Raw genomic sequence first — 21917 nt, forward strand, 5'->3', positions numbered from 1 at the left:
CCCAGCAACGCATAACCCCATTTCTACAATTGCCTGACCATGACAAACTTGTGCTTTCACATCATGTACAACAAGCAATACTGGGTTGGTCAGCAAACTCTGGAGAATTTTTAAAAACACAAACACAGTAGTAAAAACATCAGTAACTAAGAATTTGCCCGTTCTTTTTTTTTTTTTTTTGGGGGGGGGGGGGGGGGGGTTGCTACAGACACTCAAAGGTTTCTTATCCCACATTCATTCTGAGCCATCAATAAAGCTCCCATACCCGAGTTCATGACATGCAATTTTGTTAGTAGCCATATTTAACAGATCGCAACACTCTGTTTCACAATGTTTCTTTAAAGCTCTACAAGCTGTTCAGGGCAATTACACATCAAACAAAGCACCACGAATTCATTTAACAAAAAGATGGAACCTGCCATAAAACCGTTCTTTTCTTTTTCTTTTTCCAGGTCCTTATCGGACAAATAAAAATAAAAGTGGCGACACATGAAAAACGTCTGCAGGGGCTGGGTGATATTTATCTGAAGCACTAAAGCAATGGTGGTCAAACTAACACGCTCTTACAAAACACACTGCAATGGAATGGCAAAACTACTAATGCAATGAAAGCCTCTGCTCATAGCCTTAATTGTGATACATGCATTCTCTCATTACGTATGCATGGTTACCAAGTGTCGAATTATTGAGAACCAGCACCCACCTTCAGCTTTGGTGAAAGTACCGGGCCTAGAGTCACTCTGTGCCAGTTGAAAGTGCTGCAGGAGGGAGATTATAGTTTCAGAAAAAATGAATATCTTGTTCTTACAAATAAAATTTTTGCTTCACATGTGTTGAATGGCAGTGAAAATTCTGTACTGAGTGTCTAGCTTAAAGTAAATCTAGTAATCTAAAAGACAAATTCCTGACTGACTGACTGAGTCATCCACGCCCACCCAAACGTGCTGGACCTAGAGAGTTGAAATGTCGGCAGCACATTTGTACCATGGCGTAGGGGCTCACTAGGGCTGGACTTCTGGAAATTATATTTCCGAGGGAGAAAAATGGGTGAAACTGTATTTCCACAAATTTTCGATTATCTTCGATTATCTGTACAGATTTATTACTTTCTCTAAAAGCAAAAACGTACGGTCAGTATACTGTGGTGAAACACTGAAGGGGACTTCTCAATATTGTGCATAAAATGCAATTCAAAGTATCAAACTTGATCAAATAAGTGAATTAAAGTTTAGCAAACAAATTAACAAAACTTGGAAATACACATAAAAAGTATTCCACGTTATGCAAACTTACGAGATATTCTACACCTAGCACACCAATTTAAAAAAAAAAGTGAATTATAACACTACGTTCTTATTAAATCAAAGAACAAACCATAACAGTATCATGAAGTAAGAAAAATAAATATATGCATCAGAATTATACGAAGATTGCATTTGTTTAGTAAGGCATTAGTAACCAATAGCCCAAGCTAAATATAATAACATAAAGTGATTCCGCAAAAAAAATTGTTTTATGGCTGACAAGCTTTTTGTGGTGTGACCGCACAATGCAGTGTATACAAGCGCAAGAAGTTTAAAACAAGAAAAGAGAAAGTGTAGGAGGGATGCACACCTTTAGAGAGGACTCATAATCGGCGATGACCTTGAACATCAACCCGAGACGGAGGTGGATTTCATTGGCCCTTGAAAACCCAGGGTCGATGTACAGGACTTGGCGGAAAGCTTTGATGGCCCTGCAAAGAGCAGACAAAAGAAAAGAGGGAGCCCAGGTTTAGTACACTGGCTTGCAGCGACTACCCACCCAGCAAAAATAGAGAAAAAAAAAAAAAGTCAATGAGACTATGTTCAGCAGCAGCAGCAGTCTGGTGCTGAAATGAGCAATACGAAATTGCAAGATTTTGCATGCAATATTTTTTTAACGTCGTTGCTTTGACCCCCAATTTGTCTCCACAATCAGCTCACCAAAGCTGACTGGCACACGCCTCGTACAGTCTGTGCGACAGTAGGCATGCATAACAAAATTGAAATGAACTTCGCACTGGTTACTGTATTTTGTGAGATCATTCAAATAGGGCGGCTATTGACTCCAGAGAGAACCCAGATACCCCATCGCACCAAGTAGGCAAGATGAATTCATGGAATGGGTGACGAACAAAGTGCAATCAGAGAAAAATACATTAGACTAGAACGCGCACTTCGCCGCTTCAGTTTGGTAGCTGAAAATTGCTAGAATTAACACCACTAAACAATCAGGACACCGCGCAAGAAAATAATCGATGACGAACACGCTTAGCTTCAACTACGCATTTTGCACAAACTCGACGGCCAGAGCCAGATCATATTAGTTCTCCCAGGACGTGGACCGCCCGAGTCTGCCGCCCCTCCAAGTGGACACAGAACGAAGCGATTAGCGGCCTTCCTGCCAAGAACGCGACGCCGTCAACCTCAAAGTGTGCTTCACGGCGGCGCACCGCTGCTACGGGATGCAGACATAACGCGACCGACCGGCACGTCCGACGACTTCCGACGCGGGCTGGAGCAACGTTTATGGGCTGGAGGTTCTTCGGGCTCAATAGCGCCGCTGATGCGTGCGCGTGCTGCGTTGTGGAACGACGAGGGCTTTGTTTTCTTCCGCTTCCGAGGACCGGACGACGGTGGCCGTTGCGAGGCGCGGTAGACTAACGAGCCACGAAGCCAAGGAACAAAAAGAAGAGAAAGGAACGATTGTTGCGCTGGAAGCAACAACGCTCACATCTGTGTGGTAATTGGGTGAGTAATCTAAAGTAATTTTGGCCAATTTCCCGAGTGGGTATGCGTAGTTTTGCGTGGTCTATCATCACCGTCATCAATGCAACGCGGGCGGCGAAAAAATCGTGCTCGCGCTAGGTCGAGAAACCCGCTGCGGTGATCCCAAGGACGCCGGTCCGATCCTGGCTGCGGCGGACCTTTTTCTGATGGAGCTGAACAACGAAAACGCCCTTGCGTCGGCACTTCGGCGCACGTTAAAGATTCTTAGGCGGTCGACATTAATCAATTAATTCATCAGGTAAAAGCAAAGAGGAGCCATGCGAAATTTGGCGACAGAAATGAGTAATAGGCCAGTCACGCAATCAATGTTTCAACTTCCATTCGGTGCTACCCGGGTTCCCGCTTTCTCATGGCTCGCCGGCAGTCGGTCATCGATGACGTTTCGCGTAGGTTTCCACTGCCGCCACTGATACGGGTAAAATCATTGAAAGGAGAACCAAGTGGAAATAATTGGAGAAGCGCTAATTTGCTGAACTCGCCGCGTGCAACCGGAGGGTGGAACTGTATGCGAGTTCCAATGAACAGAAACCCAGGGTACTCAATAATTATCGATCGATCTTTTCATTTATTTAAAACGAGAGCTGTTCATAAGATGGTGGTTTCCCGAGATTTAGCGCTGTGCGCACCGAAAACCGGGCGAGAAATAAAGCCGGCCCCAGTTGTTTCCGAAGCCGGAAAACCCGCGCGACTAAGTCGCGATTTTGCAGTGTTCGCCACAGGGCAGGAGCGACACAGGGTGGTAAATCATAAGCTATCCAGGGTAACTTAGCTTACAGACGAGGATGGAGGAGGGGCTTTTAGAGAGCTATGGGAGATTTTGATGTCCAGCTCCCCACTGGTGATCCAGCTTGCGCTGGTCGACAGGGCGCAGGCAGCCGAGTCCTGACGTCATATGGGCTCCAGTGAGCAAGGAACCACTCCCAACGGGCCACAGGACCCACTTTAGGCGCTCAATACATGTATTATCTCTCTCACACACACACACAGACGAGGGACTATCACAGCCACCGGCTTGTCGCGCTTTAGCATTGCGGAATGTTTACTGCGTAGCGGCGTGACGCCCATTAAATGTTGGCTTCTCATACGTTTTATTGCGCGTATAACGGCCGCCACCACTTGCGCGAATGATGGATCAATTTATCGGCGCAGATGTGAGCCGCTAACAGCATCATCACCCCTCCTGCACCGCTCCCAAATAACCTCAGGTTATCTCCCATCCCAAAAAACGTTCAGCTGATACCAATCCAGGGAGACGGTGTGCTCGGAGCAGCCGCCTATTCCGTCGCAAGTGGCAATGAAGTACCCTTTCACTAATCCCCCACGTACAGCAACTCTAGAGACCCTCCCAATAATCACCAGTATTCAGGACCTCTCCCTAGCACCCCAACCCCTCAGGATATACCATATACACTGATTCAATGCAAGCTATTCGCGCCATTCACATGGGTAGGATTCCTGAAGAACTGCAGTATGATCTACGCAAAGCCTTAAAGCTACGTCTCCACACTGTCACACAGAGGTGGATTCCTGGTCACGCTGCAATCCCAGGCAATGAGGTAGTGCATAGCTTCGCCCGCGAACTTGTGCACCGGGCGCCAGGGATTCCCTGGCCTTATCCACCGACGTGGGACACTACTCACCACTACAAACAAGAAATAAAGCTTCACTACAAGAACACCAGAGAAACTCTTCGTACACTTCCTGTTCCAGACACATCTCTAACCACCACGCATTCTTCGACGCGTACAGTTAAGTACCCTCCTTACACATGCTCGTTCCTTTCTCTACCGTCTCCGACACTCCCCAGCTTGTCCCAGTTGTCCCGAACCATACGCTAATTTAGAACACTGCATTTTCCCCAACCTCCTTCTTCAACGTGGCGGACTTGGCTAGCCTCGGACCAGCTCACGGACCAGTTGGCTTTGGTATGGTTAGGGTGGCTAGAAGTCTGGTCAACCTGGCCCGGGACATTCTCGACGCTTAATGTTGCGTTTTGATAAAGTTTTTTTTTTCCCCTCCTTCTAACAGCACTAAAACTGCGCTAGTTACGTTAGCACGCCTCCTGTGTATATACATGCGAATAAGGCATGAAAAGCTAAGGCTCGGCGAGTACGAATGAAGGTGCAGCAAATGAGGGATAAAATTACGGGGTCGTTCTACGAAATGAACTCGTATTTCGTGTGAGCGCTCCCTCTATCTCGTTTATGTCGTTCCTCTTCCCCACACACGCGACGCGAACCTCCAAGGTTAGGGCAAATACAGTCAGGCAAAATAAATAAATAAATGAAAAAAGGCCGACAACACACCTCCAACCTCATCCTTCACTCACTCAGTTTAAGAAACATACACGGACATCTTATACTATTATCGCCCGGAAGGCCTCAGGTATCCCTCTCCTCACCCATCACTCAACATGCAGGACTCGCGAATATGGCACCAAATTCGAACACAGTCGTAGCCCTCTAGTGGTAGGACGGGGGGGAGGAGGGGTGCAGAGGGGGCAGCGCCGGGTAGCAGACGACGTGCTTCGAACGCTCCCTCCTGCAGCTCCACGCACAGACTATCCTGGGTGTCGCTTAGCAACGCGTTTTCTCACTCGCGCGGCATTCTTTCCCTACGTGGCCTTGACTCTGAGAGGTCCAACACACCAACAAAACGACGTTACCTAGAAAAACTCCTGGCATTTATCCGCGAGGGCCACTTACGTAAGCCAGCTTTGTGTTCCTTCAGCGCAAATATTCAAGGAGCTGGTATAAAGCTCTCGCGTAAAAAAAGAAAAAAAATGCGTGCGAGTTATCGCTGTTCCAGCTCAATAAGCAGTACAAACACCCGTGAATTTGGGATACCGCATTTACGTCAGAGAAGGAAACAATGCGGTGAGGAAGTGAGAGTCGAGCCCGCTTTTTTTTTTTACGCGGCAAAGCATGATAGCACGTGGTGCCACACAAGCCCGTTCAAGGCCAGCGATTGCACGATAATGGAGTAAAGCGATACAAGTGTCCACAGCCTTGCGACAAGCGCGCCTCTAACCCGAGGCGGACGGGTCACCACGCAAGAGTTCTCCGAAGAGGTCGTCAGGCGGCAGTTTTGTTTCTCTCACCGAGCAATTAGTCCCCGACCCTACTCAGACTCGCTTCTCTCGACCTCGACCTTGCATAGGTGCCACGGCGCCGCTTTCCTTCGGTCGGTGACCGCGCGGGGGGCCACAGCTTTCCGCTCGCCTCAATGGTGACCGGCTGACGCCAAGGGCTACTCAAGCCAGGGCCTTTTTGACGCTTCCGAGCAATCTCCTGACCCCGAAGTGTGGCCCCGGGCGACGCGAAACCGCATTAGGGAGAGGTCGCCGCCCGGCAGGGAAGAGCGCCGGTGCCGCCGACGCTTATCGGCAGGGGGAGGGGGGGAAGCGATAACAGCGACCTCCGTCCGCCCACAGGTTCGCCTTTCAGCGGCACGTTCCAGGCGTGAGGGGACGCTTGACGAGACCAGCAGTAAGGCCCGCCGAGAACGCAGACGTTTCGCTTTCAAGTCGCTAAGTGCTCGGGCAACACTCGAGAGAACTACACCAAGCAATTGCGTGCAAGCAGCAAACTTTTGATTCGGATTTGAAAAGGGCGCCTGGCTAAAACAGGGGCCTACCTGAAGAAAACCAAAATGGTTGACATTCAGCCCTGCACGTTTGACTGGACACTGAAGGGGCTAAAACACCCATTAAAATTGCATTAGAAATGAATTACACGTGCACTTTGAACCGCACTTTGGCAATACTTCATCCACGAGCGTACTGACCGGGAGGCATGCGCCCAACTAGTGCAAAAAAGAAACACGATTGTTTCTCATTTGCGGCCCCGCCGCGGTAGCTCAGTGGCTAAGGTGTTGCGCTGCTGAGCCCGAGGTCGCAGGTTCAATTCCCGGCCGCGGCGGCCGCTTTTCTGATGGAGGCGAAAAGCAAAAACGCCCGTGTGTACGAGATTTCGGCGCACGTTAAAGATCCCCAGGTGGTCAAAATTAATCCGGAGCCCTCCACTACGGCGCGCCTCATCGCCTGCGTTGCGTCGGCGCGTTAAACCCCACAATCAATCAATCATTTCTCATTTGCCGTTTTTAATACAGGTTGGATGGACTGTAAAAGCTTGGGCGTGTTGATGCGACACCCTTGGAACAGCGCAAAAAAAGGCACGGACGAGCCGTAAACGGAATACAGCGCAACGACCTGATTATGTCTCATCTGCGTTTTTTTTTTGCGCTGTTCCAAGGATGTTAGAAGGACCACAGTCCTAAGTCAAACATGGGACAGCCCCAATTCACGGCGGAATGAGTGGCTTAGGAGCGGCGGCTTCACGTTATGCGTATTGAAACTGATAAACTTACGACGCCTGCTGAGATAAAACAAATTCCCACGCTTATGTAGCCGTTTGAGGCTCAGCATAACGTCAAGGCGGGCGAGCGCCGCCAAATGAAAACTGCGAGTTGCCGTGCTGTGGCGCTTCTGCGAGAAGTGGAAGGTGATCTAGTGACCAGCTGAATGCTGACTTGGCCGTATTAGCAGTGTTTTCCCATTAATCTCACCGTATATATAACACACATTTCATCAGTTAGTCAGTCGCAGTCGCATGAATATAATTTGGTACAAGAAAGTTCCGCCCAAACACGCGTTACAGCCGTTTTCTGTAACCTTACTCCTCCCGCAGAAGCTTATGCACTGATGTCAAGCAGGCGGAAATTCCCAATTGCTTACAACCACACCGTGAAGTAATTATGACAAGCAAGTGAAACCCCGACGCAATGATAAAGACGTCCGATTGCACATTTCTTCCTCGGGACATCTGCATCACCACACTGGCCCCCCGTATACTTTATTCATCTTCAGCTCCTCATTTCCTTTCAGAAAATAGGGGACCATGTAGAAGAGCACATATGGCACACCGGAGGCAGACTCGGAGACATCTGCGTCAAATGTAGTGTACGAGTATATTTGCGCTAAAGAGCACTCGCCATGAAGTTGGCCCTTCCGCAATGCGCATTGTGCTGACAGGCCACATCACGAAGAAATCCCGCGGGGGGAGTCACGCGCAGTTTCGCAGCAAAAAAAAAAAAAAAATCTAAAGTGTGAAAGCCCTGCTCGTTCATGCTTCATATTACAACCTCGGCTAGCGGACCGTTATTTTGGAACGCACTCATCCTTGGCGCCGTTTAGGATACGGAAAATGCAACCGATTCCGTCATCAGAGAGGGCTGTCACGGTATATTCGCGTGTCCGCCGGCTCACACATGCTGTCGTATTTGTCCTTTTTTCTGTCGGCGGGTCTCCAGCTACCATGGCGTTCATGTAAACGCGGCTCCTGATAACGGTAAAACCCGAGACTCGCTTGCGCTTGGTGGACTGCACGAGAGAGACGACCAGGAGCCGCTACTTGCAACAGGCCATTCCTCGCGTGTTGCTGCTCGTAGCGGTCGTGCGCAGTCCAGGACTATGGGGCACCGCCGGGGTCACGGGCGTCGCGAGAAGCGGCGCGGAGGCGATCAAACAAACGGCTCGCCGAGAAGGGGCCGTCGCAGAAAGCTGCTTTCATCCGTGTCACGGTGAAAGGAACCTTCTTCCCCGACAGAACGGGAAACCTTTGCTAGCCCGCCCCCGCCAAAGAGACCAGCCATAAAAGCGCATACGTGCCAACTGCCCGGCCTGCACAATGGCGTAGCTCCCCAGCAGCCGTCTTCCCATTCTCGGCACCGCCGGCTACCGCTGCCCACCGACCCCTGTTGTCACCCGTTTGTTGTCGAAGGCGCCAGACGTGGGCGCCCAGACACCCGTCATTCCGTGTAGCTCGTCACCCCTGCCAGACGCACAAAGACGACGACACACTTTCGTCGCGCCCCTCTTCCGAGCCGACGACTGCAGCGCTTTTCACAGCGCAGTACCCCCCACAACTGAAGTGTTCCAGCACGTAACCAAAAAGCGCATTCTTTGAGTACTCGGGCCTGAAGTGCGCTAATCGAATTTTCAAAAGGAGGAGGAGGAATAGACTTTATTTATGCGAGCCTTAGGTGCCGATGTCTGGGCACCCGCCTGGTAGGCGGTTTCCTCTAGTCCGGGAGACCCTGGCCTGCGCTGGCCACCCGGGCCCTCTCCACTAGGCTACGCTGGGAGGGGAAAAAAAAAACTGTGGTTGTTTTCTCTGTCATAGGAATCAGTGAAACACGAATGTGAAATGAGCAACGAAATTTGCAGCTGAGCATGATTTGCGGGTCGGCGGCTGTCTAGTAGGGGTGCTTGGCGAGTGACGTCCTGCTGGCGGGTCGCTTCGGCAAAGGTGTACAGGCGCCATTTCCGAGACGGATATGACGTCAGTGAAATCTTGGTGTATCCCGGCATAAAACACTTTCGTGTTAAAATATAAAACCCGAAAACGAACAACCCTAAATACAACCTACTCTTTAGTACTAAAGGTTGCTTCCCCGCAAGAAGACCCTGTGTGCAGGGGTGCACCCTTTACAGGCCGCTTGCTTCGTTGTACTGGCGTCACTTCTGTGACGGATATGACATCAGCGAAATCTTCGCGTATCCGGGAATAAAACGCTTGTTAAAATAAGAAAAAGGGCATACGCACACCAGTGAGCATTGTGAAAATTCAAATCTTGCGTGTTTAGAATTCAAATCTTGCGTGTTTAGCGCACCAAATCCACACCTGGGCCGTAGCGGAGGGCTCCGGATTAATTTAGACCATCTGAGGATCTTTAATGTGTGGCGAAATCTTGGCACACGGGAGTCTTTTGCTTCCATCTGAAAAACAGCCCTTGTGGCCGAGATCGGACCCGCGTTCTTGGGCCCAGCAGCACAACGACTTAGCCACTGCCCTGCCGTGGCGGGTCAGTAAGCGACGTGGCCACGCAATGCCCGCAAGCATTGCAATGGGCCTGTGCTATTGCGTCATCTCCCGCACTACTGTCATTTTAATAGCTCCCGCACAGCGCGCGAGAAGTAGGATGAGAACCAGGGTCCCGTCAATGGGGAGTGGCATAATGAACGGGGGGTAACGGTGCCGCGAATCGTACAGGTCATACCGGAATGTAGGCCACCCATGTTTGCCACGACCAAGGTTAATTACGCGCCGTTTCGACGGGTGGGTCCGTTACGCTGAACTCCACTACGGGAACTGCTGCAGAGAGTACCAGACATGCTCTAGAAAGCCCGCAGAAGACAGTAGGGCCTTTTAACACTTGAGCCCCCGTCAAGCCCATCTCGACTACCGGAAGGAGTCCGTTCTGGTCTCGTCCACGCCGCCTCCTTCCGTGCGCAGCCTCGGCAGTGTGGCAGGACGCGGCTGCTCCAATCCTGGACCGCTGCCAGATCGACGTCGCGGCGGCGGGAAACAAAGAAGCTGCACGCATCCTACTTTCGCCAGAAGGTTCGGACAGCGAAGCCAGAATTAGGAACGAGCCTCCTCCCGAGTGGCCGAGAGCCGCTCCCCGCAGTCGTCTTCGTCGTGCGGGTGAAACGCGCCTCGGTCCACGACAAACCGGGCGGCGGGTCTCGTAATCGGTCGCTCCTGGAGAGGGACGGAAGTGGCCGCAGAAGGGAAGGGGCGAAATGGCCGCAGGTCGATGGCCAGTGTGCAACGGGCGAACGCCTCACAGACTGGGACCAAGCCTGCGAACCACTTACGCGGCAACCGATGGCTCGATTGCGACCTCGACGAAGGAGCGACCCCCAGGATGGCAAAGAAACGTAATGGAAGAAGAGGGAGGAGCTGGAGGATGTTCGCTGTTGCGTTTGCGTGTTCAACGGGAACAAGCCGAGCGGATGGAAGGGAGTGATTCGTTTCTCTCTCCCTCTCTCAGTGGCGTTGAACGTGCGTGCGTGCCAGTGTTACACGGCAGGTACCAGATGTCCGATGATCGAATTCGCCCGCGGGCACGGCGGAAATCCATCTTCGCGCATGCTAATCGTTAATTTACAACAGAGTCCCCCTCGGCCCGCCTGCTGCTATCTCGAGCAGACCGGTCGTCCACTGCTGCATTAACTCCTCGTAGGCTTCCGGTCTACGATGAAAAAATGACTAGAGCAGCAGCGGGCCGGCCGGAGAGCGACTTCTCATGCCGGCCACGTCCTTCTTCCTCCAGATGGCGCGCGCGGAGCAGCTGCTATCGCCTTCCGCCGCGTAAACAAGAAAAGACAACGCTGGTGCGCGTGGTGCAAGGGCAAATTACGGCCGCAGAAGTCGGGGGCCGCGCACGCAGGAAACTGCGGTTGCCTCTCGTCCTTTCCATTTCTCTTGACTCCGTCAATGGTACCAGTGCACACACGCACAGGCATGAGCACATTGTGCTTATGACCACACCTGAAGGCTTGTAAATGACGCTCCGCGTTTAAACAAGCGCGCCATCAGGAGAAAAAAAAATGACGAAAGACAACGTGCTTTGTTAACAACCGACAAAACGAAATATATTTTCACAGAGCAAGCTAATAGTAACGAGCTAAAGTGTAATAACACTGAAACGCGGGCTAGTTGGAAACAATTCATGACTGTAACTTGAGCGCACAGAAAACGAGTACAGAACGAAAGTCTTTCGTTCTGTACTCGTTTCTGTACTCGTTCCATCAAAATGCGTTTTTTGTGCGCTCAAGTTACAGTCATGACTAACGTGTAAACTAAGCGTTTTGAATGGTTAGTAAAGTGTAACGGGCTTACCTTCTATTAGCACGTGGTTCCTTGCGCAGTATCGAGGCAAGTAACTACACGTTTACTCTAACACGTATTTATCGCTGGATGCTAAAGCGTCCCACATTCTCTGACAGCCGCAAATTTCAGCAGACTAGAAGCCAGATGACTCACCGGATCTTTATGGGGATCGTTTAACAGGAGTCTGAACCTTCGCCTCTCGCTATAACGAGCCGATGAGAGCGTTGACCGTGGATTTTGCAGTAAATGCGCTCTTCATCATTATTGAAATAGCCGTCGACAGTTCTCCGCCTTAACTACCCAGAATTACCGGTCACTGCAACGCGTCTTCGTTTTAAAAACCACAGCCAGCGCACAGAGTGGCCCGTCGTGAACTTCTTCCCGCGTATGGCAGCTTCAGCCGCCCACCGCTCAGTACTTTACTCCGGCCAATGATCTTATCGGCAGCGCCGCTGTCTCTTAATCGATCTCTGGCGCAAAATCTCTGGCAGATGCCGTAAATACGCTAGATCCATCAAAATGCGTGAAGCGTACTTGAACTAGAATAAATGCGAACGTTAAAAGAAGACGTAGCAACAGCGCTGAACGATAAATAACTAGCGCTCGATTTACTTTATACCACTTAGAAATCATGCACCAACATGCATCATGCACCAACTAGCCCGTCTCAGTTCACTTGTGCAGTTCGTTACTTTATACTGTTTCCTCAAGCGAGACTTCGTCGTCCGTTGGCTCAAACACCATAACTATACCTATTTCGAGCTCACTCATCCCTTACCTGACGCTCCTTAACTAGGACTGAAACGTGTACACAAAAATATACAATCCTCAACGCACGAATGTAATTCTTTTTTCTGTAACAGTAAGTGTAAACTAATGAGATTTCATATATCCCCGTCAAAGACGCAAGTTTAAGTGCGTTCACCGCAAGTGCACTCTGAAATTTCGAATTACACTTTTGACTCGTGCAGCTGATTGGTTGTAGGGTTAAACGCGCCAACGCAACGCAAGCGATGAGGCACACCGTAGTAGTGGATGGCTCCGGATTAATTAACGTGCGCCGAAATGTCGTACACACGGGCGTTTTTGCTTTTCGCCTCCATCAGAAAAGCGGCCGCTGCGGCCTGGAATCGAACCCGCGACCTCGTGCTCAGTAGCGCAACGCCTTAGCCACTGAGCCACCGCGGCGGGTGACTCGTGCAGCTAAGCAACGGAATATGGATAGAGTGAGTGAGTGAGAGAGTGCTTTATTGATATAGAAAGTGGAAAAGAAGTGGACTTGGGATATTTTGCACTCATTTGGGGGTTCACCAGCACACAACCCAGTCCGGGAGAAGGGGAGATCGCCACTTGGCCGTGGCGGCAATGACGACCGCCGGAGGAACTTGCGAAACACGAGTAAACACGCGCAAGCGTTGAAAAGGTTACGGGGGCACCAGCTACAGGCTTCTCCCCTCGTGATGTCATAACGCGCGAGCGTCACTTCTCGTTGAGTTGTGAAGGCACGTGAGGCTGGGTATATCGACGTCGCTGCCAAAGAGGGAATCGGTGGATCGACTAAGAGAATGACGGCTCCTGTTACCGTCACCTGCCAATCCCCCTGAGTGGGTATGCGAGAATTGGGGTTGGTACGTTGACATTAGGGGTGGGCGATTAATCGATTAACGGTTTAGTCGCGACTGATTTTTCTTAACCGATTATTTGGTTGAGGTCATGTGAGCAAGCTGAAATAAGAGTGTCATGTTAAATTGTCTGCCAGTGTGCTCAAATAATCCGCTTCAAGTCCCAACAGAAAACGATGCAAGTACGCTCAGATATGATAGTGATTAAAACCGAAAGCGTATAGCCAAAACAGACGACGGGGAAGTGGCTACTCTCACTACAAATATACACTGCACAAAAAACCGTGAGCGGGTTCCCCATTCCCCACACCTCCAGGCGTTTCGGTGTCCACCCTTAGGTGAGACAAACTACGCCTGCTAGTGGTCTTTCCTTTCCGTTTTAACAATGAATTTATCGATTCATTCATTCTCACGCCGTTTGGCCGTTTATTAGCTAACCTTGTCATAAGTAAACCATGACTAATCAGCGGCCACTGCAATTACGGCGAGTGCCGATGTTCCTGATTCTAGAAAAGTGAGAGTGACGAACGAAGTGATAAGCGTATCAGCCGCATGAGCGCGCCATGGTGACCTGCTTACCTTACCTGGAATGTTTACAAACAGGCCCACAAGCATATTGGTCTTATTTTTGTTATGTAACATTATGTTATTAAAATATGTGTTGGTCACTTGTCTTCCCAAACCAATGCAACCGATTAATCGATAAATTAGCCGAATAATCGGGTTATATTTTTTAACCGACGCCCAGCCCTAGTTAGAAACGCATCCAAACTGGGAGTTTTCGATTGACCATCGAGAGAGAGAGAGAGAGAGAGAGAGAGAGAGAGAGAGAGAGAGAGAGATGAATATTGATTGATTGTAGGGTTTAACGCGCCGACGCAACGCAGGCGATGAGGCGCGCCGTAGTGGAGGGCTCCGGATTAATTTTGACCACCTGGGGATCTTTAACGTGCGCCGAAATCTCGTACAGAGAGAGATGAATAGTAACAAACCTTTAAACATACCACTCTTGTTGAATCGAACGATCTTACTAACGAAGCGGTTACACAGCAACCATTACCTTTATTTGAAAAGCATTTGTAATAACATGTCTTTTTATTGTGCATTTTATGTTCTATTGTTTGTTTGCATTGTTTTGTACGTACTATTTGTATTTATTTACCTGCACCCAACCTGCAAAAGTTTCGAAAGAGACAGCCAGTATTTACAAATAAATAAATAAAAACTACAATGCGCGCTCCAGTGTCTGCGCGAGTAAGAATAGAGTCAGAATGAGCTGCGACGCCATCAAATCCTCAGCCTTGACGTCGAGGGTCAGTGGCAACCAGTGTTGTGCAAATTACAGCAGACCCTCGTTACAACGAAGTCTTCGGGACAGCAGATTGACTTCGTTATAAGCAATACTTCGTTAGAAGCGGGGATGATTCGCCCTTTCCGCTTTTCAGTTGTAACGGCGGAAAACTTGAAATGAAGCGAGAATTCCAGTACACCGATTTCGGTATAACGAGACATTACTGTACTTCATCGCAGCTGGGAACGGCTGAAAAAATGACTCGCATTCATGCTTAACTTGGGCGACTAACTTGGGCTGCTTAACTTGAGCGACTTTCACTTCACGCAGACATTAACCTGAATTTATAATGAAGTCGTGTCGAGACGCACGAGCGCCAAGCCACAGTAACAAAACGCAGTGACAAAGCTACAGATTTGAATGAGGCAACGCATGCACACTGAACAGCGGCATTCATCATCCCGTTTTTATTCGCTCCGAAGTGAACTGCGACCGTATAAATACAAAACAAAAAATCAGCGTGAATTTCAACACAAGGAGCCCAAGCGGGAACACAAGCGCAAAGCCAGAACAAACTATGCCGGCGCAAGCTAACGCCAGGACGCTGACTGATGGGATGTTGAGCACGACAGTATTTATTCTTTCGCCCCTACTTCACTTTCGATCAAAGTAAAATAGTCAAAACTGCTAACCAATAGACCTAAAATTTTAAATACCGTTTTAAGAGAATTGCAGTCATCTAAGCGCTCGGTGTTTCGTACTATTTTCGGGCCACTGCTGAAGAGGCACGCGGCCGGGCCCCTTAAAGTTTGTTCTTAAAACGCACGCGGTCCGAGTGCTGGCAAGTGCCATTCGCGCGCTACATTCCGTTCCCAAATAAGCAGGGAACCGGTACGCGTATCTTGTTTACACCCAGCGCCGCCTACTGGTCCGCTTCGAACACTACAAAAAGTTTATTCAACTTTAAAAGGAGCCCACCGTTCGGCCTCAGGGGCCTATAAAGATGAGAGTCGCTGGTTCGGACGCAAACGGACCGGGTTCGAGCCTCGGCAATTATAACAATTTTCGACACCTTTCTTTTTTTTCTAGTAAAAATTTGCTCTCCAATCATTTCTACGCAATTTTATCGTAAATAAGAGGGGACTGGTACCTCCCATGTCCATTCACACTTACCACGTGACCTTGCTCGGGTGCACGTAAACCAGTGCGCTTGAGGGGTACTATCAGCGCACCTCGTAAATTGGCCGAAAAATTCACGCATTTCCCTCCCTAAGGCGGTATAAACAACCCTTTCTTGAGTTTATGCGTACACAGTTGCAGTATAAACCTAGTTTACCGTACCACAGTGCGCATATGGCATGCGGTTCTGAATTGATGTGGGGACAAGGAGACTTCCACTGAAGCCCATGGGAATCGAAATAGGAAAGGAAGCGGTCGCAGGGCAGCGGCGCGTCTCATCGTCGATGTGGTCCAGGAAGAACGAAGAGTGTGGTTCTATACGACGCGAAGCTCCTATTAATTCTTCGCCAATCCCCTTGCCTAGGCATGTTTCCCGTGTGGCCATGCAGGTACGGGCCTGCAGTAGTTGCCTTAACAACAGATGAATCTGAAGACACAAATACGAAACACACGCGCGAGCGCGCACGCACGCACTTTTTTCTAAGCTCTGAAATATTCAATGATTGGTTGAGCAATGTTAACGCACTTAAACCAACAAGTAGGAAAAAGAAGGAATGAAGTTTCAGGAGGAGGAGGAGGAGGAGGAGGAGGAGGAGGAGGAGGAGGACTACTACAGACGAAAAACCAGGCTGCAGAAATGTGAACGAGTGAGGGGTCAGCGGCCGCGGCAACTTGGACGGAGCTCGTTACAACAGCCGCGCACCGTTTAATGACACCGCGCGTAAGCCTTCAGCGCCTTCGATTAAACCCTGGCCGCCGAAAGGCATTTATGTCAGCAGGGGGGCACGACACGTCCGTCCACTGGGTCGCCGCCGCGACCATGCACGTGTCGGCACGTCCGCGCACCGAAACAGCACTGGGACGAGCAGTATGCAGAGCGCACGTGCTCGGCCTTGGCCGTCATCCGGCAATTACGCCGACCAGTTAACTCGTTTCGGCGAACCGGTGCAGCCTGCGGAACCGTTACACGAACGCGCGGGACAACTTATGGGCGGACTTGGACAGGCCTGACTTATTACTGCTGCAGAACATCCGTTAGCCCAAAACGACGCGGCCGTGTATTTTTGGAAGTGGGCCAAGGTGTCTTTATTGATATAAATTACGGTAGGGGCCTGTAGTTCATTTCGTAGCGCCGCACGTTCGTTTCGAAATAAAGAAACAAGACACCATGAAGCAACTTGCCTCTCGGACAAATCGGCTCTCTCGAGATGTATGCGTATACAAGGTGGGTGTCCTGGTGCATGCATCAACCGCTTCTGTTGCATTAAAGGGGGAGCTGAGATTGGTAGCGAGATTACGAGCCCTAGTTTGCACACAGGCAGTCCGCTTCACGCATTAAACCAGTCCGTAGATGCCTTGTTTTTAACAGCGGATCTGTCATATGCTAACTCCCCGTCTTTTGTATTTTGTTTTTCTTTTGCGTCCGCTGGACTAGAAAAGCCGCTTCCCTGCCCTTCGCTTTGGCACACCTGTTCGCCTTCGGCGATTCACATTTTGATACAAGATGGCGTATACTGCCCCTGAAAAATGTCTTCACAGCAATGCATTTGGGTGTGAGCTTGGTCTTCGTAAGCTAGCTTTCCCACAGTGCGTGTTGCACAGTGAAGCCTACTCACAAAGAAAAAAATAGGTCAACTCCCAGCGAACGCTGTGGAAGGTGACCGCCGACGATCGGGCCGCGGAGCCAAGCGTAAGCGCAATGCCCGTCGGGATCCCGAATACCACGATGCGGTAAACGCAAGGTCTCGTCGTGGCTACAATCCTGTTGAACGCTTCCCCGGCGCGACCGTGTGGTTCGAGCGGGAGTTTGTGCCCCCACCCCCCCAATAACCCACTAACATCTTCACTGGCTGTACGGCACAGTGACGGCACAGATTTTCAGAGCACATTAGGATCTCGCCCTGTTGTAGCTCGCTCACTGGACCCAAGTACAGCCACACGGCGTTCCGTCGTAGCGGCTGTCGTCGCGGCGTAACCCAGAGGCTTCGAAAGTCAAGCGGTTTATATAGTCATAAGCGTTCGAAACTCGTGTTCACATCTCCCCGTTGTTTAGTGCAAAGAAACCTGTAGGTACATTTGGGGCAAAATAAACCGACAGCGCCCGCGTTCATTTAGTTAGGAGCGCTAGTTGGGTTGGTTTTTACGATAGTAAGCGAAAACAAGTGCCAGTGCAACGCCGGCACGTGCGGGAGGAAAAGCAAGCACAAAAAGAACAGAACTCCCGCTCGCGCAGTTTCAGGCAGGGGGCGCGCGAGCACTGCGAAGGCGGGAAATCTGAATTGCATTGGGTGGTAGCAGTAGTGAGTGGATAACGGCGCCACAGCCCATTATGGCGAATCACTTCTCTGCACTTCCCACAGCTTTCAGAATGAGTGGAACGGTTTTATTTTTTTTTTTTTTTTTGCCGTGTCTATCTAGAGTGCCGACCCGCGGTACTACAGTCACACCCGACTATAACGAACCCGGATAGAGCGAATTATGCTATATATCGAACAAAAATAAATCAGTTACGAAAATACACGCGAAACACATTCCTTATAACGAACTTTACATCTGATATATCGAACTCAGCGTGCCTAGAATGGCCACCAAAATGCACGGTCTCGGAGCGGCGATTGAGATTTTGAACGGCCGCGACTTCTGAGCAAAGGCCGCGACTGAGACATTGCGCCTCGTATGGAGTGACATGATGCCCGACACTTTCCGTAACTGCTTCCGACGCGCGGAACTCATGACGGAACCCGCCCAGTTAGTGAGTCCGGACCAAGGCGGCAGCTCGCCATCTTTCCCGATGCTGTGCCGAAAGGAGTGTCCTTCGAAGATTTCCTGAGTGTCGACGACGACGTTGCCGTCACTGTAAGCCCCTCGGACGCGGGCACCATCAGCAGCACCGTTGTAATGCTGCTGAAAAGCACCGAGGAGGCAGAGGATGTCGCGAGTGAAAGCCGTCCGACGCTTAATGAAGTGCTCTCGGCGCATATTGCAGTTCGCTATAACCGGGTGTGACTGTACACGCACCCAACTTAAACGACGTTCACTGGAATTTTGTAAAAACAAAAACTATGCCCCGTCTGGCACTACTTCGCTCTCCGTAATGTAACAGAAAGCAATCAAAACAACAAAAGGAAACCTAATGCAAAAAATTATGTAAGTAAAAAAATTGACGAGACAAGAGCCGGAATGTAACCACCGTCCTAGATATCATCAGCAAGCGAAGCCGCAGCCTCTACACCACATCGGCAGACGCCCTTCTTCCATACAGAAAATCCAGCGTCAGGCCTCAAAGGCAGCCAAGTTCGGTCTCATGCCAGTCTTGATGGTGAAACTGAGCTACTTCGACAGATACGCGACTCCACTGTTGGCTGGAATCGGGTATCTACCACGAACCTTGCTGAACTCCATTCGAGTGCCACCAAGTTTTTCGCAACAGCAGCATACCGTTTGCAGCGAAATGAAAGACAAGTATACAGTAATCACTCGTTATAACGAAGTCATCGGGACTGGCTTCGTTATAAGCGTTATATGTTAAAGGCGGGAATAATTTGCTTTCAGTGCAACGCAGTGGGAATCATTATCTAACATTTAAAATAAAGCGAAGCGCCTTATAAAGTGATTTTTTTCTCAGAACTAGGGCGTGCTGCATTCAAAAGATGCTCGCGACAGATGCATTCATGGGCGACCAGGAGGGAAGACAAGCTAGGCATCTCAAATTTTCAGAACAACTTCAGCAATAGAGCACAGTATTTTGTCCACACGGCCATGACCGGGACGGAATTGCTTCCGGCCCTTGCTGATTTCCCGGAGCTTTGTTTGGAGCGTACTGCTTCCGTAGCCCACCCAACTCTCAGCTGCTTAGAACCGATACGCGCGCCTCCTCCAACAATAACGAGGATCGAGGACTTGGGAACAGTGTCAGCTTTAACCGTTGCGTACTTCACCATCAATCGCTGCGTTCCCGAAGCGCTAGAAGCAATGACATCGATCTTGGGAAAGAGCACAGGATCACCACGATTGAAGAAAATGTAAAAGAACGATGGCTGCACTTCGTCATTAGTTCTAGAGCACCGACACGCCTGCGGAAGACTAATGTATTCAAATCCCGCGACTGGGAGGGAGCGCGCGCCGCGTCCGCACCCAGCTTCGATCAATGCGGACACGTCCAGCTTGCCCCGTTCCGAGAGCACACCAGCGGCGAGCGAGAGAGTGCGCCCCAGGAGGGAGAAGAAAAAGAAGAGAGGCCGGCCGAGGAAGAAGAAAGCGCCGGGACCCCCGCTGGAGGAGCGCGCACGTGCGCGAGAGACGCGCGGCAATGGCGGGTCGCCCGTTGTCCGCGCCAGACGAACACACAAACGCCAGACTATCGCAGCTGCGGAGGAAAATGCCGGCGCCTCCCCTCCCTCCAGCCAGCCACGTCGAGCATAAAAATGAAGAGCGAAAAAAAAAAAAATCAAAGCCCTCTGAGTTCGTCTTCCCCTCGCGGCGCGGAGGCGATGAGGGAAAGCGAGAAGGACCGAGACGCCCCGGGAGGAAGCTCCTCCCTCGCCCCTTCACCGCTTCGAAGGCAGGACGCGAAGACGCTATTTCTTCTTCAACTCGGAAATAAAGAGGCCAAATGTGCCGCAAGGTGGAGATGGGCGGCAGCTGCTGTCGACGCCCAATTTTTGTGTGTTCCAATTGCACGCGCACTTGTTGACCCCAGAGCTGACCTCCTCGGATCGGAGAGTCGATTTCACTCCCGCGTTCCCCGCAGGCGCGGGTTTTCGCGCGTTCGTGAGCGGAGCCTCGTGTTAGGGAAAGCTAAACTGACGTGGCCAAAGTCGGTGCGACCTGGTGAAGACGAGACAGCGCTGACGAAGTATGCGAAGGAAGATACCCCTTGCTCAGAGCTCCGGAAGGCTTTGTACTCTCCGAGGCCACTGCTCACGGAGTAGCACGGACGCCAAGAGGTGTGAACAGCAGCAGTGCAGACGCCCGATGACAACGACGGTCTGAGCACGTCGCAACTTTCGTTTAGATAGAGCAAGGAGGAAGTAAAGAAGATGGTGCTTCGTAACGCATCAAGGACGTGTCTCGTCCCCAAAACAAAGCAAATGCATCCTTATCGGACACTGCAATCCTTTTGTCAGCTATTACGGGACCAGCGGAGAACCAAGCTGCTACAGGGCTTAGATGCAGGTATTGCTAAAACACTTTCACAACGAAGCTGACCTGCACAGTTGCCCCTTCCCCTCAACGTGGCTTAACGCCGGACATCAAAATGGATGACGACAAAAAAGAGGCGCAGTTTCCAGCGCGTAACAGCAACGCTTTCAGGTAGACAAAGGGCACAGTTCTTTCAGCTAACGGAGACCGCAACTCCAACGACCAACTAAGGCGTACAGTCACCCACAGGCTTAGCTGGAGCACCGTAGTCTACTTTAGCGTGGCATAGCTCGAACATTCCGACAAAAAAACGGTTCAAACCAGTGCTGAGGACTTGAGTTCCACCTTTAACTTCAGAGCAGTGCAAAAGTTGTGACTAAACTACATTACGTTAAGAAGGGGTAAGACGGTAAGTGCTGAAAGCGCTGCTCCAGCTAAAACGGTGGACTACTGTACACTGCGGGAGAAACTCTAGTGAGGAAGGCAGCAACTTTTAGAGAAGATATTGGCGGTGACTTAAGCACTCGGAAGAACACACTTTTTCCCCACTTCTACTGTACTAGTAGTTGTAGTGTCATACCGCCAACATTCAGGTGTAGTTCTAAATGTTAGAGTCGACGGAAGTTTCAGGACAGAGCAGACAGGGTAGAAAAAGCGGAAAGAGCGGTGGAGACGCGAGAAAAGAGCAGTGAATTCATCATTCAGTTCACCAACACATTTGTCACACACCCGGCATCGTAGTGCGAGCGCAGACGGCACCGCAACAATCGCCCTACTTTTTTTTTTTTCTATCTCTCCGTGCCCCCAGCCAAGACCCAAAGGTACCTGGACTGAGGCCAACCCAGCTCACCGAGCGACGGCTCAACCATCAACGTTTGCTACATTGCATTAAACGTGTATCCCTCCCTCTATGTGTCTAGATGAGAAGCTCAGAAAAAATTTGTCGCCAGGGGTGCCAAAATGAGGCCACGGCGGCGTCCTGGCGCCCCAAGAAACACGTCCGGCCCCCTGCCGAGCATGACCGAGCAGGAACGCCCTTTAAGGCGAGCAACCGGGGCGCCCCTCCACGCCAAATGCCGACCACGCACATGGTTGAAGAGGCGACTGTGGCTGAGAAACGGGTACACTGACAATCGTTTACTGTCAGCTTACGATGTTTGCTTAGTTGTTTACTTATATATGTGCATTTATTCAT

The 21917-nt window shown here is 50.4% G+C and overlaps 1 protein-coding gene across 6 annotated transcripts in view; it reads right to left on the reverse strand.

The window, feature by feature from the left end:
• Window positions 1-21917, reverse strand: part of Utx (Utx histone demethylase) — a 105327-nt gene that overhangs the window by 23076 nt on the left and 60334 nt on the right. For all 6 annotated transcript variants that reach the window (XM_077699621.1, XM_077699620.1, XM_077699619.1 and 3 more), the window contains 2 exons: window positions 1615-1735; window positions 704-758 (listed from right to left, as the gene is read on the reverse strand). In XM_077699621.1, the coding sequence (XP_077555747.1) occupies window positions 704-758; window positions 1615-1735 (176 nt within the window). The remainder of the gene's footprint in view (window positions 1-703; window positions 759-1614; window positions 1736-21917) is intronic.

Source organism: Haemaphysalis longicornis, unplaced genomic scaffold (assembly GCF_048455015.1).
Source record: "Haemaphysalis longicornis isolate Haplotype H1 unplaced genomic scaffold, Haemaphysalis longicornis Haplotype H1 scaffold_2, whole genome shotgun sequence".
NCBI classification, from domain to species: domain Eukaryota; kingdom Metazoa; phylum Arthropoda; class Arachnida; order Ixodida; family Ixodidae; genus Haemaphysalis; species Haemaphysalis longicornis.